The 15,229-nt window shown below is 30.5% G+C and overlaps 1 protein-coding gene and 1 long non-coding RNA gene across 6 annotated transcripts in view; one reads left to right on the top strand and one right to left on the bottom strand.

Moving 5' to 3' along the window:
* Positions 1–15,229, bottom strand: part of LOC115878125 (large neutral amino acids transporter small subunit 2) — a 113,300-nt gene that overhangs the window by 92,700 nt on the left and 5,371 nt on the right. Inside the window, exon 1 of one of the 5 annotated variants that reach the window (XM_030894497.1) lies at positions 14,453–14,702. The exons of the other annotated variants lie outside the window; for them this stretch is intronic. Within the exon in view, the coding sequence (XP_030750357.1) occupies positions 14,453–14,483 (31 nt within the window). The 5' untranslated portion in view covers positions 14,484–14,702. Of the gene's footprint in view, positions 1–14,452; positions 14,703–15,229 lie in introns of those variants that run through there. 5 annotated transcript variants of the gene reach the window in all.
* LOC115878129 lies at positions 2,507–2,926 on the top strand. The gene is made up of 2 exons (XR_004049469.1): positions 2,507–2,658; positions 2,716–2,926. It is a non-coding gene; the product is annotated as an uncharacterized LOC115878129 (long non-coding RNA).

Here is a 15,229-nt window from a genome sequence, read left to right as displayed (position 1 = left end):
TGGAAACGAAGTTTATATTGCAGATTGTTAACAAAGCGAAAGAAATGCTCTTTTAAATATTATGAGTGAACTATCTGTTAGAGTTAGAGTGTGCCATGGTTTGTATAATTTCGTTAATAAAATTCAGAATTATTTAATATATTTTATACCGGGTGCGTCCCAAAAGTGGTATGTTATTATATAACATAAATTGGGGGATTGATTGACGTATTCATTTGTTTTCGGTCACTTCCTGTTTCACCGGAAATGACTACAACCTTTGATTTTTAAATGGTACCCTCCGTATTTTTTTACTTCATTCGATAGAAAATGACACTCTGAATCGAATGTCATATGTCAAATTTTGACCTTTTCGCTTAAAACAAAATTGTATTTTAAATTTCAATCTAGAGCTCCATGGCTGTGTTAAAACAGTAATTTTTAATCAAGGAGCCTTGGAAAAATAGATTTGATCGTCTAATATTTTTAGTGTCTTGTACTGGTCGGTTCAAAGATGCTCAAATCGTTTTTTAATTATATCTCATTTTTTTCAAATGGAACGAAGGTGCATATCTCATTAGCATATTTGGAAAAAGCATTTTTTTACGAATAATTTGATACCAGACACTTGGTATTTCGAGTCAAATTATTGTCGTTATGAACCGCATGTTATAATTTCAAATAAACCATATGCGAAAATGTCAAAAGTTGGCATATGGTATGTCATTCAATTCAGAGTGTCATTTTCTATCGAATAAAGTTAAAAAATACCAAACATCACCCTTTAGAACTTCGTCTGTCATATTAAGAAATGAAAGTAAATAATAAAGCGCCTCTCGTGTTTGTTCGCACTCAAAAAAATTAAATTAATGCCTGTATATATTTTTAATATATTTTTTAAAATTACATTATTTTAATTGAAAAGTAATATATTACATTTAAATGGAATATATTACATAACAATTATGTCAATTACAGGATTAAAAGCTTGTTTTCTAACATTTTTTTAAATAAAACGAATTATAAAATTTCAATATACAGTGTGTCAATTTTAAAACTTCCCACCCTTAATATCTTTCTTGCAGTTAAAAATATGAAAAATCGGAAAGACACGTCAATTTTATTTGTAAGGGGGACACTTTAAATTAATATTGTTAGCCTTTTTCTTTTAACCTCCTAGGAAGGGGAAATGTCACACTTACAATCTTAAATGGGAATGGGGGTCAAGTGGCACATCGTCTTAAAGGGCGTTTAATTATCTTTTCAGTGGTATCCTACTTTGTTGCTTTTTGTCGAGTGGTTTCCGAATAATCACGTTTCAAAGTTGCAGAAACAATTAAACATACCTGCATTAAGATTTTGGTTTTCAGTCTACTATTTACAAAAGATTAGAAGATCACATTACACCACTTACACCCGATCTTATAAGTTGTTTAGAATGTTGTCCATTTTCCTGTTAACAATAATAAAGTGTGTTTTCAAACTCCTCCCTAACATTTCGGAAAACTTCACCGGGAATTCTGCTGTAATTCGCCTTTTAAGATCATCAATATCAGTACACACAAAAAAAGAAATACTTCATTTATGTAAACATATTTTCTCAAATTTTTTTACTAAATTTAAGTAAACAGATACTTTTTTCAAGTATACATGTTTTGTTTAAATATATGCATTTGCTTAAAAGCAAAATAATACTTATTCAATATATTTTCTTAATTTAAAATAATATTTTTGTTTAGAAACTCTGATAGTATTAAATAAAGTTTTAAATATACTGCTTCCAAAATAAGTTACATACTCTATTTAAAATACCAATCTATTTCAATGAAATTTATAAGGTTTTGATCAAGAAAAATAAAATATTATTTTAAGAATCTTATATACTTCATTTAAAACAAATCTTTGCTTTAATTGTTTAGTATAAAATAATAATATTCTCCAAATAAAAATAACCAAGGAATTAAAACACAGTTTTTCTTAAAATAAAAATATTTTATACACATTTTGAAACTACTATATTTCCGTTTAAATATATTTTGCTGCACAAACCAATTAGAAAATAAACATATTTACTAGGATTAAAATTATTTTTTTTTATTAATTTTGTCTTGAGAATTAGCAAATTTCATTTCACCCCTTCCCATCACTTGTTTTCTAAACCTGCTTCAGGCGGTATTTTATAGTTGAGTTGAACAGTTGATTGATGGGACGAGGTAGGGGTGTTGCATGGGTGTTGCTGTTGCGCTTGGTGCCGTGGTGTGATTAGTTATTAATTATGGAAAAAAAATTAGTATTTAAAAAGTAAGTAGAATACTATAATAGATTAAAAAAATTTAATACTCTTTTTACTCAGCTGAACTCGCTTTTAAATTTACATAAGCAAAAACTAAAAATTATTATTTTTTAGCCGACTTCAACAAGATGAGTACATTCTTTGGCTGCTAAAATAGTTCTCCTTTTTCCCACAAAGCCAATGAGATTGTATTACTGTCCCCCTGTGAAAAGAGCATGTAATCCATTTCACAAGCCAGTTATGGCTAAGGGCAAACTAGTGAATCACTGCAGAAATATTTTATTTAGATCTGGTGATACCCAAAAACAAGGAAAAGGGGCACATGAAGATGACGACGAAGACTCTTTTAGTATTGTCCCGAAACAAAAAAAAAGATAATTTAGAAGGTATAGCAATAAAATAGTAAAATTTAGTTGAAATTAACAGAAAGCAATCATTTTTAGGTACATTTAAAGAAGAAATTGCATAGCTGCAACATAATACCGAGCCATGGAATAAAGTAATGGAATATTGGACTGGAACCTGGGAAGTTCGATCCACATCATGTGACATGTCATCCTCAGTGTCGCAATACCTTGAAAAATGACCAAACCAAACCAATGTTTATGCTGTACATACTAAAAATAAACTTTTAACAGAGATATTTTTGCCTTACTTCAAGAATTTTATTTTACTCAAATGAAACAAAAAGAAAATTGTTCGGAGAATTGAAAAGTCTCAAATTTAAAAATATATTTATTCAGACTAAGTAAAAACTTTTGTTGCTTCAATTCGTTCGTATCTTAAACCAAACTTTTACTAATATTCATTTTGAGAAATAAGTTACTCAAATGGAGATTGAATATACTTTGATCAAGAAAACCGTTATATAACTTCAAATTCGAGGCATTTCAAACAGAGTAAATGCAATTTTAATTGTAGAATTAGTTTATTTTCGCTTTAAAAGATTTGATATCTTAAAACAATAATCGTTTGTGTTTTAGATAGAGTAATAATAAATATTTAAATCTAAAATTTTTATTCTTGTTTTATAAAATTAATCATTCATTAGGAGAATATTGCAGCATTAAATTGATCATTCTAAATAATTAGTATAAATATATATTTCTTTGCGTATATACAAAGTTAAGATTTATTCTATTTGAGTATTAAATGTTTGAAATAAGAATATTCTTTTTTGTGTGTAGGTTGTGTTCTATAAACAATGAATTTAAGATGTCCCCAAAGAAAGAAATCATCTAAGGGTGTTAAATCTGGTGATCTTGGAAGCCATTCAATTGGTCCCCTTCTGCCAATCCATGTACCCGGAAATCTCTCGTTTAATCACTGTCGGATCGGAAGAAAATAATAAGGTGGCGTCACCGTCCTGCTGGAATGTTAACAAATCCTCCTGTATAACTGATTAGAGGTTGCCACTCATTCGAATTTAAGAAAATAAACGTTAATGTTTATGATGTTTTCTGTTTATTAGTATTTCGACCCCCCTAGAAAAATATAATTGCTACGTTTTCACCTAATCTTCTAATTATTTGTACTACAAGGAGATCCATTGCAATATTTTTTATAAACACTAGCGTGAAAACCATAATCTCAATGCAGGCATGTTTAATTGTTTCTGCAAGTTTCAAACGCGATTATTCGGAAACCTCTGGACAAAAAGCAACAAAGTAGGATACCACTGAAAAGAGAATTAACGTCCTTTAAAACGATGTGCCACTTGACCCCCATTCCCATTTAAAATTGTAAGGGTGACATCTACCCCTCCTAGGGGGTTAAAAGAAAAAGGCTAAAAATATTAATTTAAAGTGTCCCCCTTACAAATAAAATTGACGTGTCTTTCCGATTTTTCATATTTTGAACTTCAAGAAAGTTATTAAGGGTGGGAAGTTTTAAAATTGACACACTGTATGTATATTTGTCGTAGGTATGAAAAAAGTAAAATATAAAATGGACAAATGCTTACTTACATTGTAATAAAACTTCCACTTTTAGTTTTGTAATCCAAACGCAATATTTCTATTTCACAAATAAAAATATCCGACAACACTAAAATCACTGAAACTTCCGCGGCTGACAACGAAAACTGAAAAATATAACGGCACTTTTTGTTTTGGACCTGCATATTAACATTACGCTGTACTATTATGTGTTTGTTGTTGAAATAATATAAAATATCTAATTATAACTTGTAAATTTTAATATTTTAACATGATTTTAACTACTTTTGACAATAACTAACTTTTTATCAAGATGACATTTTAGACGGCAACTGACATATATGTCATAATATTTTAATCTTAAATATGTATGTAATATAATTTAAATTACTATAATGCAACTTTATACTAAGAAAACATTTATACATTCACAAAATACAATAAAGTCTAATAATATAGTTTGAAAACAATGAATATAGAATTAAAATTGAAAAAGTAAAGCGCGACCCCTTGTGTCAAAATTAGATGATTAAATTTTCCCAATTTTTACACCATTTGATGACCGGTGGCGCCTCTAGTGTTTGTTCGGACCGTTGGTCTTTTACTCCCGCTTATGGCCATTAAAGAAAAATTTCTAAAGGGGGATGTTTTGTGAGTCAATCCTAATTTATGTCATATACTAACATACTAAATCTCGTTTTATTATCCGAAAAAATAAAAAAGTTATAGGGGTGAGCCAGTTTTGAGCTGCCTTGAACTGCTAATATAGAAATTAATTCCACACTGTGTTCATCATAATGTGGATCAACCTGCTCTCATTACCGGTTTCGGGGCCCTACCCCATCATCAGGTGAGCTTGGGTCAAGATATTTAGAATGAAAATAGTCAATACATGTCATTGTTGACAGAAAATAAAAACCTTAAGTAGATATTTATTCGACTAAAAAACTCAATTTGGGAATTTTTTATTTTTTTTACATAACCATAAATTTTTCTGCACAAAATGATGATGAAACAGTTTCTGTTGGACTTTTGGCACAAAAACATTTCAAATTCATGATTTCAATCTAATAACTATTTAGTCAACATGTTTAATTTATGTCAATGATGACAGATATTGATAATTACGATTCGAAATATATCATATATACTCGTAGTGATTTTTACCTAGAGACATTTTTTACGTAAAAAACGTCGTAAATGTATATTTTTTAATCAGTAGTTTTATACAGGTACGGACGAAAAGTTATTAGTCTTCAAACCATCAGTTAAAAAATATGTAGAGTGCGCCCTCTACAAGTAGGAGTCATATTGACATCAAAATCAATGTCAAAAAACTCCCAGAGACCAATTTTCATCCAAATATTGACGTTACTTCATAAATTATTTGAAAAAAATTGAAATAAAAAAAAACTTCTACACCCTGTATCTCCGAAACTAACATATTAGGACATACATTTATATGAACTTTTTAACTTATTTTTATCTGCAGAATATGCTGCCGGAGTTATGGAATAGTTATCCATGTATGTTCTATTTGTAATTTTAATGACTTAATTTTTTTTAAATTGTATGATTTATATTGTAAATGTTTTATTATTTGTATATTTTTTGTGCTTTTGTTTGTTTTGTAAATGCTTTGTCGATGAAGCTATTTTGCCTTTTTGCACAATAAAGCGTTATTTGTTTTGAGTTTCCAGAATACAGTTCGAACTACCCTGTATCCTCATCCACTTACGATGGAGATCAGAGCCGTTATGGCATACTGTTAGCATCCAGAGCAATATACGTCCCCTTCTGAGCATTCGTGTCGCTCATCCTTTGTGTGGTCAGATTATATTAACAGATATGATGATAGAAAAAAACAAGCAGGCCTAATTTTTGTCGGCCCAATTTCGAAAACTTTACCATATAAAGTAGAAATTACGCATCAAATTATGTATTGATAACGTCCACCTTAATATACAGGGATTCACACAGGGAACAAAAAAAATCGTCTAAATTAGGATACTTAATAAGATATCTTTTATAATCCTTATACATAACGTTTATCACTTTGTACACCTAAAACAAACATTTTAAATCACTTTACTATCAGTATACACAAGATAAACCATAATTAGAATAAGGAAGTAATTATTATAGATATCATTTAAGTTCGAGTTAATAGCTGGTAACACTAAAAAGTCAAACAATATTAGATTAAATTCATTATTTCATTATTTATAAATAGTTCTAGGGTAATTAAAACATTGCAGTCAATATTATTTATCTGGTTTATTAATAATTGATTAATTGATATAAAAATAACATTATCGTGATTTATGCTTATTTAAACGTTGTTATTTAATAACAGTAATAAATGCCTAAACAGATAATAAATGTCGTTAAAATTAAATAAACATTCTTTAAACTATTAATTATACAGGAAGCGTAGATCTTAGTGGATGCCTAATAAGTTGGGTCCCACATGGTCAAAAATACATTTTATCTTGGAACATAGCATTATAACACATAACAAATTAAAATACGGCAACGTCATAAAGTCTTACAGTCTAATTTTTTGAAAAGATTGAATTTATTTTATTTTACCAGCATGATCTTAACTTAACAGCATGATCTGACAAGATAGAAACATCCATGCTTTACGACAAAGTTGCGACAAATCCAATATACAGGGTGTTTCAAAACAAATGCGAAAAACTTCAGGGGGTGATTCCTTGTTCAAAATAAAGGGTAGTTTGCTTCATAAACGTTGGGTCAAAAGTCAACCATTAGGGAGATATCGCGGTACAAAGATGGCGGAAAAATAATGTTTTTAATTTTTATCTTGAAAACGAAAAGAGATAGACTAATAAAATTTTATGGAAGCATTACTGTTATGAAAACACACTTTCTAGTAATTTTTTCACTTTTTTGAAGTGAGTGGAAGGGGTTGAAATAAACTACCCCTATCATTCTTGTTAACGAAATTTAAAGAAAAATCTTATCAAACACATGCAAAAAAATTAATTTGGATAGTTTAGTTTGTTTAGAAACTTTTTTATCTCTTGTATTTTTTTGATAAAACTCGCCGATTTGAAATTAAAAAATAAAATGTAAAGCATTACATGTCAGGACAAAAAACATTTTCTGATAAAGAATCTAGCGGGCTGCTGTAATTTTTAGGAAAAAATCTAGTCGGCCGCTGTTACTTTTTAGGATGTTCCTAATATTATTTTATTTGACATTACTCTACTGCAATACGATATTATCTAGATGATTATTATTATCGTTATTATCATTAGATTCTTAATCTAAAAATGTTCTTTGTCCTGACATATAATGCTTTACATTTTATTTTTTAACTTCAAATCGGTGAGTTTTATCAAAAGAACACAAAAGATAAAAAAGTTTCTAAACAAACTAAACTATCCAAATTAAAGCACTTACATGTGTTTGATAAGATTTTTCTTTAAATTTCGTTAACAAGAATGATAGGGGTAGTTTATTTCAACCCCTTCCACTCATTTTAAAAAAGTGAAAAAATTATCAGAAAGTGTGTTTTCATAACAGTAATGCTTCCATAAAATGTCATTAGTCTATCTCTTTTCGTTTTCAAGATAAAAAATAAAAACATTATTTTTCCGCCATCTTTGTACCGCGATATCTCCCTAATGATTGACTTTTGACCCAACGTTTATAAAGCAAACTACCCTTTATTTTGAACAAGGAATCACCCCCTAAAGTTTTTCGCATTTGTTTTGAAACACCCTGTATATCTGCGACATTTTTGTGTCATTTTTGTTTCGTTTCCAAATTTTGAGACTTTTGAATGTCCTATCTCGAGTCGGTAAAGTTCAAATAGTCTCTGTTTTGTCATGCATTTTACGACAAGTTGTCGGCGCAGTCTGGATGTCCTTCATTGCCAATAGGAGGAAACCAATGAAATCACATAAAGTTATTTAATATAAAAATAACATTATCGTCATTTACCATCTTACATTACTGTGGAGTGTTGGTACTGCTGATATATGACATTAGTTCCGTATGATCGAAAAAAAAAACGGCGTCAGCGATGGCTATGAAATGAAGATCTCTGTCAGTGGCGTAGCAACAGACTCACGGGCCTGTGTGCAAAAATTTTACCGGCCCCCCTATTACACCTACATATTACAATACTTATATACTAATCTGAATAATATGCACTCATATTTTAGGTTAGAAATAACATTATCTAATTAATTTTTATAGTATTATTTATTACTGCAACACAGAATATGTAACCCAAACCACATAAAATATCAAAGAAATAAATAAAAACAAAACAAAAAACAACAACAAAACTAAACTAAATTAAAATAAACAATGTAAATAGGAACATGAACATGTTAAGAAAGAAGTATTGGGAATTGCCGTCATAACCAGCACAGGTAATCAGGATATTATTTGAAGCAAGAACAAATTGAATTTAAGTGCTATACCAATTTTTTTATGCCCTTTGTATGCAGGGTGCGATAATAAGTTTTTTTTTACGAATGGAATGCCTTGTACCTACAGGGTATCCCATTTTCATGTGTTTTGTTGCCCTTATGAATAGGTTTTTACAATAGTCGGCTACTTTTTGACAAAATGAGAGATGCCCTAATAGGAATTGTCATGGCCCTCTTAGTTACTGAGCTACAGGCTGATTTTAAAAAAGTGGCAGTTTCGGGCACCTCTCGTAACTCAGCTGCATTATCGTCCCCTTAGTACAACCATTAGGTAACTAGAGTTTTTGTGATTTTGAGTTAACTAGTTTGACCAGTATAATTTTTCATGCTCTTTTTGATGGTACAAGCTACAACTAGCTTACTTCTATTTCTATTCGATGGTACAGAAATCCAGTGACAATACAGCAAATTTCCTTTTTGTCAAATTTAATGCCGTTTTTTCGGTCATACTGTATATGATGGAGTGCTCCATCTTTATAAACAACGGAAAACTAATAGAGCTTTATAGAGCGCATTTATTATTATGGGAACGTAAAAACAAGGACTACAAAAATTGTTACAAGAAAGCTGGTGCATTAGAGGAGATTTGTTTAGCATTAAATATAAACTGTCACTCATCACGTCGCGTGAGCACCAAGTTTGTTGTTGATTACTCCTGGGGTGGAACTCTGTAACGAAATAGCGATCGGTAGCGATGAAGAATACTGACCTTGGCCGTACAAACTAAATGGCAAGCGTAGTGATGTTGGTAGCGAATATTTCCATTCGAATTTTGCAGGAAATTTCAGAAATTTCCAAAATATTCGGTCCCAAAATCGCGAATATTCGCAAAAATTCGAATTTTGCAATAACTTTCTGTGCAAAATTCAAGACATTGCGCAAAAATTTAACGAAAATGTAGGTATCAAGTATATATCAATGCCTATTCTTAAATCAGAAGAAAAATAATGCTTCTGCGCTTTACAAAATAGAAAACATATGGCTCTTAAACCAATGCATTTTGCCGCAAATCTCTTGGACCCCTCTGTTTCCTGGGAGAGCACCTTAACAATGAAGAACACATAGCCGCTATGGAATTGATCAACAATATCACCAACAAACATCCTCAGTTTGTCAATAATAAAGAAGCCATTTTTACAGATGTAACAAAATATTGCGCCAAATAGGGTCTATGGGCCCCCGACTACGTTTGGATGTCAATTAAAAATGTAGACTACTTAGACAGTAGTAGTAGACTACTTAGACAGTAGTAGTAGACTACTTAGATAGGAGTAGACTTAGTAGTGGTGGCAAGCAATGTGTAAAAATACTCAGTTGAAATATTTAGCTGTTGCTCTGCTGTCTTTACCAACGTCATCTGTAGCCACTGAGGGAAGTTTCAGTACATACAGTTTTATCCATACTAAAAAAAGGAACCGCTTATCTGCACAAAGAGCCGGCAAAATAATGTTCGTAGCTCATAACAATAAATTATTACTACAAAAACAAAAAGTGGATATGGAGCATGATATTCAACAACATGAAACTCCTCCAGAACCACTAGAACCCGTAGAGGTAGAAGTCCATCCTTCAGAATCAGAACCAGATGATACATCAAATATATCTGATTTGGAAATAGAAACTACTACTACTATAATACCCTATGAAGATTGGACCAGTCCGGCGCCTGAAAGTATTCCGGAATAGAATAATTCAGTTATTTGTGTTTTACGTTTATTAAATTTATATTTCGTGCATTTTTGTTTATGTACAAAGTACAAATGTTACTAAATGATTTTTGTTATGTGTTATGTTTATGACTTTTATGAGTTATGTATTGTTTAGTAAAAATATAACAACTAATATTATGTTTATTGTTTTTGTTTCACTTACATGTTGGTATCAAATGTCTATCTAATTTATTCCTTTATTGTATCCACAAAAAGCATGTAAAATTGTAAAATTTCCTAAAATTTCATAAATTTCCGAAAGTTTCGGATATTTCCTGCAACAATCAAAAATTTCTGAAATATTAACATCACTAGGCAAGCGACAGTATTCTTCATCGCTACCGATCGCTATTTCGTTACAGAGTTCCACCACTGATTACTTCCTGTTGGGACTCTATGAAACGAAACATGGCCATAAAGCAATATTTCCCAATTAGAGGTTATGTTATAGTTTTCTACCATGTATATATAATAGACATATCGATATATAAGTCGTTTAAAAGACCAAACCTCTAACCGTCTAACAAAATAAAAGTAGTTCTCCTGGATAATAATGATATTCTTGATTTTAGTAACTGGTGGTCTAAGTATTTTAAAAATTTTGCATTACCAGCGGAACTTCAGCCAAAAGAAAAACGCACTGGGTTCAAAATCAGTGAATACTACACAGAAGAAAAAAAATAAGGTATTTTCAACAATAGTCTTATTATTGAGAGCAAACCCATTCATACAAACATAGTGCAGCTAACAGAAATATTATAATCATTTTATTTTAAATAGAGACATATTGTTAAAACTGACAACATTTTATTATTCGATTTATAACGAAACATATTCAGCAAATAAAAACATTCATTTATGGTAAACTGATCCTTCTAATTAAATGTAATGTAACTAATAGTTAAAGCTAATATTACATATTCTGCAGGGACATTTTAATATTATTGTTGCAAGTAAAGATGCTTTTTTTCTATCAATTGCTTACATTACAACGATTAGACATAAATTGTAAACTTTGGCGCCAATTTCTAAAACCCAGCTAAAAACGCCAGAAGACGTAAGCGACGATTCCCTACAATCATTCATTGCCGGGCCCATTACTACTATATGGCACGAGGAGAGATAAGCGCTTTTTGGGAAACAGATATCCCCTATACAAATATTCTCTATTATCTGATTTCAATATGTATGCCAAGGCATGGCAATTAGGAGTAATAAGAAGCTTATCCTTGTGTAAATTTACGTCATCAGTTTTTACTGCTTATTATGAATGAAAAACTCAAAGTATTTCATTCACAGCAAATATACGCTACACACGACATTATTATACCAATAGATATGTATTACATAAAAATATATAATATAAATATGAGAATTTTTATTATTGAATGAAAGCTATTAAATCAATAATATGTAAGGCTGACGTACCAAAAGCAGCAGCTGGTAGAATTTCGATATACAGGGTGGTCCGAACTGTATTCCGGAAACTTCGGCAGCATATTCTGCACATAAAAATAAGTAAAAAAGTTCGTATAAATGTATGTCCCAAAAATGCCTAGTTTCTGAGATACAGGGTGTAAAAGTTTCATTTTTATTTCGATTTTTACCAAATAATTTCTGAAGTAACGTTAATATTTGGATGAAAATTAATGTCTGGGAGTTTCTTGACATGAAAAATTTGATTTTGATGTCAATATGACTCCTACTCGTAATAATAACTTTTCGTCCGTATATGTATAAAACTACCAAGTAAAAAAATGTACATTTACGATGTTATTTAGGTAAAAACGTTCTCTTACGTAAAAATATCTTCATAAAAATCGCTTCGAAAAATGATTCTCGAGATATTTGGAATAAAAATTATCAATACCTGTCATCATTAGCATAAATTAAACAAGTTGACTAAATAGTTGTTAGACTGAAATCAAATTCGAAATGTTTTTGTGCCAAAAGTTCAACATAAGCTGTTTTATCAGCATTTTTTCGAAAAAAAATTTTGAGTAATTTAAAAAAGTTAAAAGTTCCCAAATTTATCATTTCAATCAAATAATTATCTTCTTAACATGTTTTTGTCTATAATGAAATGTATTGACTATTTCCATTCTAAATATCTTGAGAACGGTTGCTCGTAGCGATTTTTACCAAGAGATATTTTTTACGTAGAAAATTACTCAAATGCATATATTTTTTTCACTCAGTAGTTTTATACAGGCACGGACGGCAAATTATTACCCTTCAAAACTGTTAATACGCATGTAGGTGGCGCCCCCTACAAATAGGAGTCATATTGACATCAAAATCAATTTTCTTATGTGAAAAAACTCCCAGATACAAATTTTCATCCAAATATTGACGTTACTTCAAAAATTATCTGGAAAAAATAGAAATAAAAATGAAACTTCTACACCCTGTATCTCCGAAACGAAGCATTTTAGGACTTTTTTTACTTATTTTTATCTGCAGAATATGCTGTCGAAGTTTCCGGAATACAATTCGGACCACCCTGTATTATAAACTCCCATACTATTCGCTGATGCGATTCGTCGATGCGGTTTGTAGATGCGATTCGTTCTGCATTCGTCGTGCAAAGTCGTTTTTTTAGACGAACCATCATAGGAAATATCACAACCACCATGGACCAGTTTCCATTCGAACTAAAGAATCGCATTGACGAACTGCATCAGCGAATAGTTATGTGGCTTAAGTATGGTATACCAGAAACATTTTTACATTATTAAAAACAAGTTTAAAATTTGTGATTTTTGTTATTTTTATTTTTACCCCCAACACAATTAATCTTGAAAATCAAATTTAAAAACAAAATTAATTTTGTTTGGTTTGGTTTGGTTTAAAATTAAAAATTGCGAATAAAAACATACCTAGTTCTACATATAGCAGAGAGCTTCCAGCATCGACAGTAGCCCCGACAATACCCACACAATTATAGCCACTCCCACTGATCCAGAGTACTTAAGTACTCCCTTAGGAGACACAAAATTCCCGATCCTACTATAACACCCACTATAATCGCGACACCTCCCGTCCAACAACGTTAGTTCCTTCTTCATTTTGAACTCTTCTTCGCCGGAAGAAAAGTTTTCCTGAGACCCGACTTTTTACGTCATTTTTTTCGGCGCTTTTTAGTTCTGGAAATTCAAATTAACCGTACATTGGCGGGCAAAATTGTCGTCCATATCCCCGACAATACCCACACAATTATATAGCCATTCCCACTGATCCAGAGTACTTCAGTAATCCCTTAGGAGACACAAAAATTCCCGATCCTACTATAACACCCACTACAATCGCGACACCGTCCAACAACGTCAGTTCTTTCTTCATTTTGAACTGTTCTTCGCCGGAAGAAGAGTCTTCCTTAAACCCGACTTTTTTCGTAATTTTTTTTTCGGTGCTTTTCAGTTCCGAAAATTGGGTATTTTCGGTATTTTTTAGTTCCGAAAATTCAAATAAACCGTTTATTGGCGGGCAAAATTGTCGACCATGCCGACCTCATGCTCGTAAAAAAGCTAATTAAGTATAAGTAAATTTAATAATATAATTAAATTATATTATAGTTCTATATACGAAACTTTTTCCTAAAAAAAATAAAAATTGTTTAGTTCAGTTGTAATTTGTATATACCCGAATTTGAATAATACATTATAAAACACTCTATTTATTATTATTACATTAATAGAAACTGTTTATTACATAAAAGAAAACTTTCGTCACGTATGATGCAATTTTTCATGTATGTTATTAGACAGTTAAAAACTCTTTTTGGGTTGTATACATTATATGATAATAAATTTAACTTCTAAAATGATGCAATGAATAAATTTGTTATAATAGAACAACCCAATTTTAGAATATTCCTGCATGAGACTACTTCATAAATAAAATTGATATTAGCAATAATTAATAAGTAATGAACCAACAGAAAAAAAGTATAATTACAGATAGTTTTTGTTGGAATAACAATAAAAAGTTACAAATATTAGCAAGTGTTAAACAAGTGGGTTAATAAAGTGATATTAGTTTAAATTGCGAATAAAAACATACCTAGTTCTGCATAGCAGAGAGCGCCCAGCATACCCACACAATTATAGCCATTCCCACTGATCCAGAGTACTTCAGTACTCCCTTAGGAGACACAAAAATTCCCGATCCTACTATAACACCCACTATAATCGCGACACCGTCCAACAACGTCAGTTCTTTCTTCATTTTGAACTCTTCCTCGCCGGAAGTAGAGCTTTCCTTAGACCCGACTTTTATCGTCATTTTTTCGGCGCTTTTTAGTACCGAAAATTCAAATTAATCGTTCATTGTCGGGTAAAATTATCATCCATACCGACCACATGCTCGTAAAAAAAGCTAATTAAGTATAAGTAAATTTAATAATATAATTAAATTATGATTAAAATTATATTATCGTTCTATATACGATCCTTTTTTCTAAAAAAATAAAAATTGTTTAGTTTAATTGCAATTTGTATATACCCGAATTTGGATAATACATTATAAAACACCCTATTTATTATTATTACATTAATAGAAAATATTTATTACATAGAAAAAAGCTTTCGTTACGTATGATGCAATTTTTCTTGTATGTTATCAGACGCTTAAAAACTCTTTTTGCGTTGTATACATTATATTATAATAAATTTAACTTCTAAAATGATGCAATGAATGAATTTTTTATCATAGAACATCCCAAATTTTGAATACTCCTGCATGAAACTACTACATAAATAAATCTGATATTAGCAATAATTAATAAGTAATGAACCAACAGAAAAAAAGTATAATTATAGATAGTTTTTGTTGGAGTAA

This window comes from Sitophilus oryzae, unplaced genomic scaffold (assembly GCF_002938485.1).
Source record: "Sitophilus oryzae breed Bouriz unplaced genomic scaffold, Soryzae_2.0 scaffold_1500_pilon_pilon, whole genome shotgun sequence".
In the NCBI taxonomy this organism is placed as follows: Eukaryota; Metazoa; Arthropoda; class Insecta; order Coleoptera; family Curculionidae; genus Sitophilus; species Sitophilus oryzae.
Note: the sequence above shows the minus strand (reverse complement) of the source record. Positions and strands in the feature narration are given on the sequence as shown.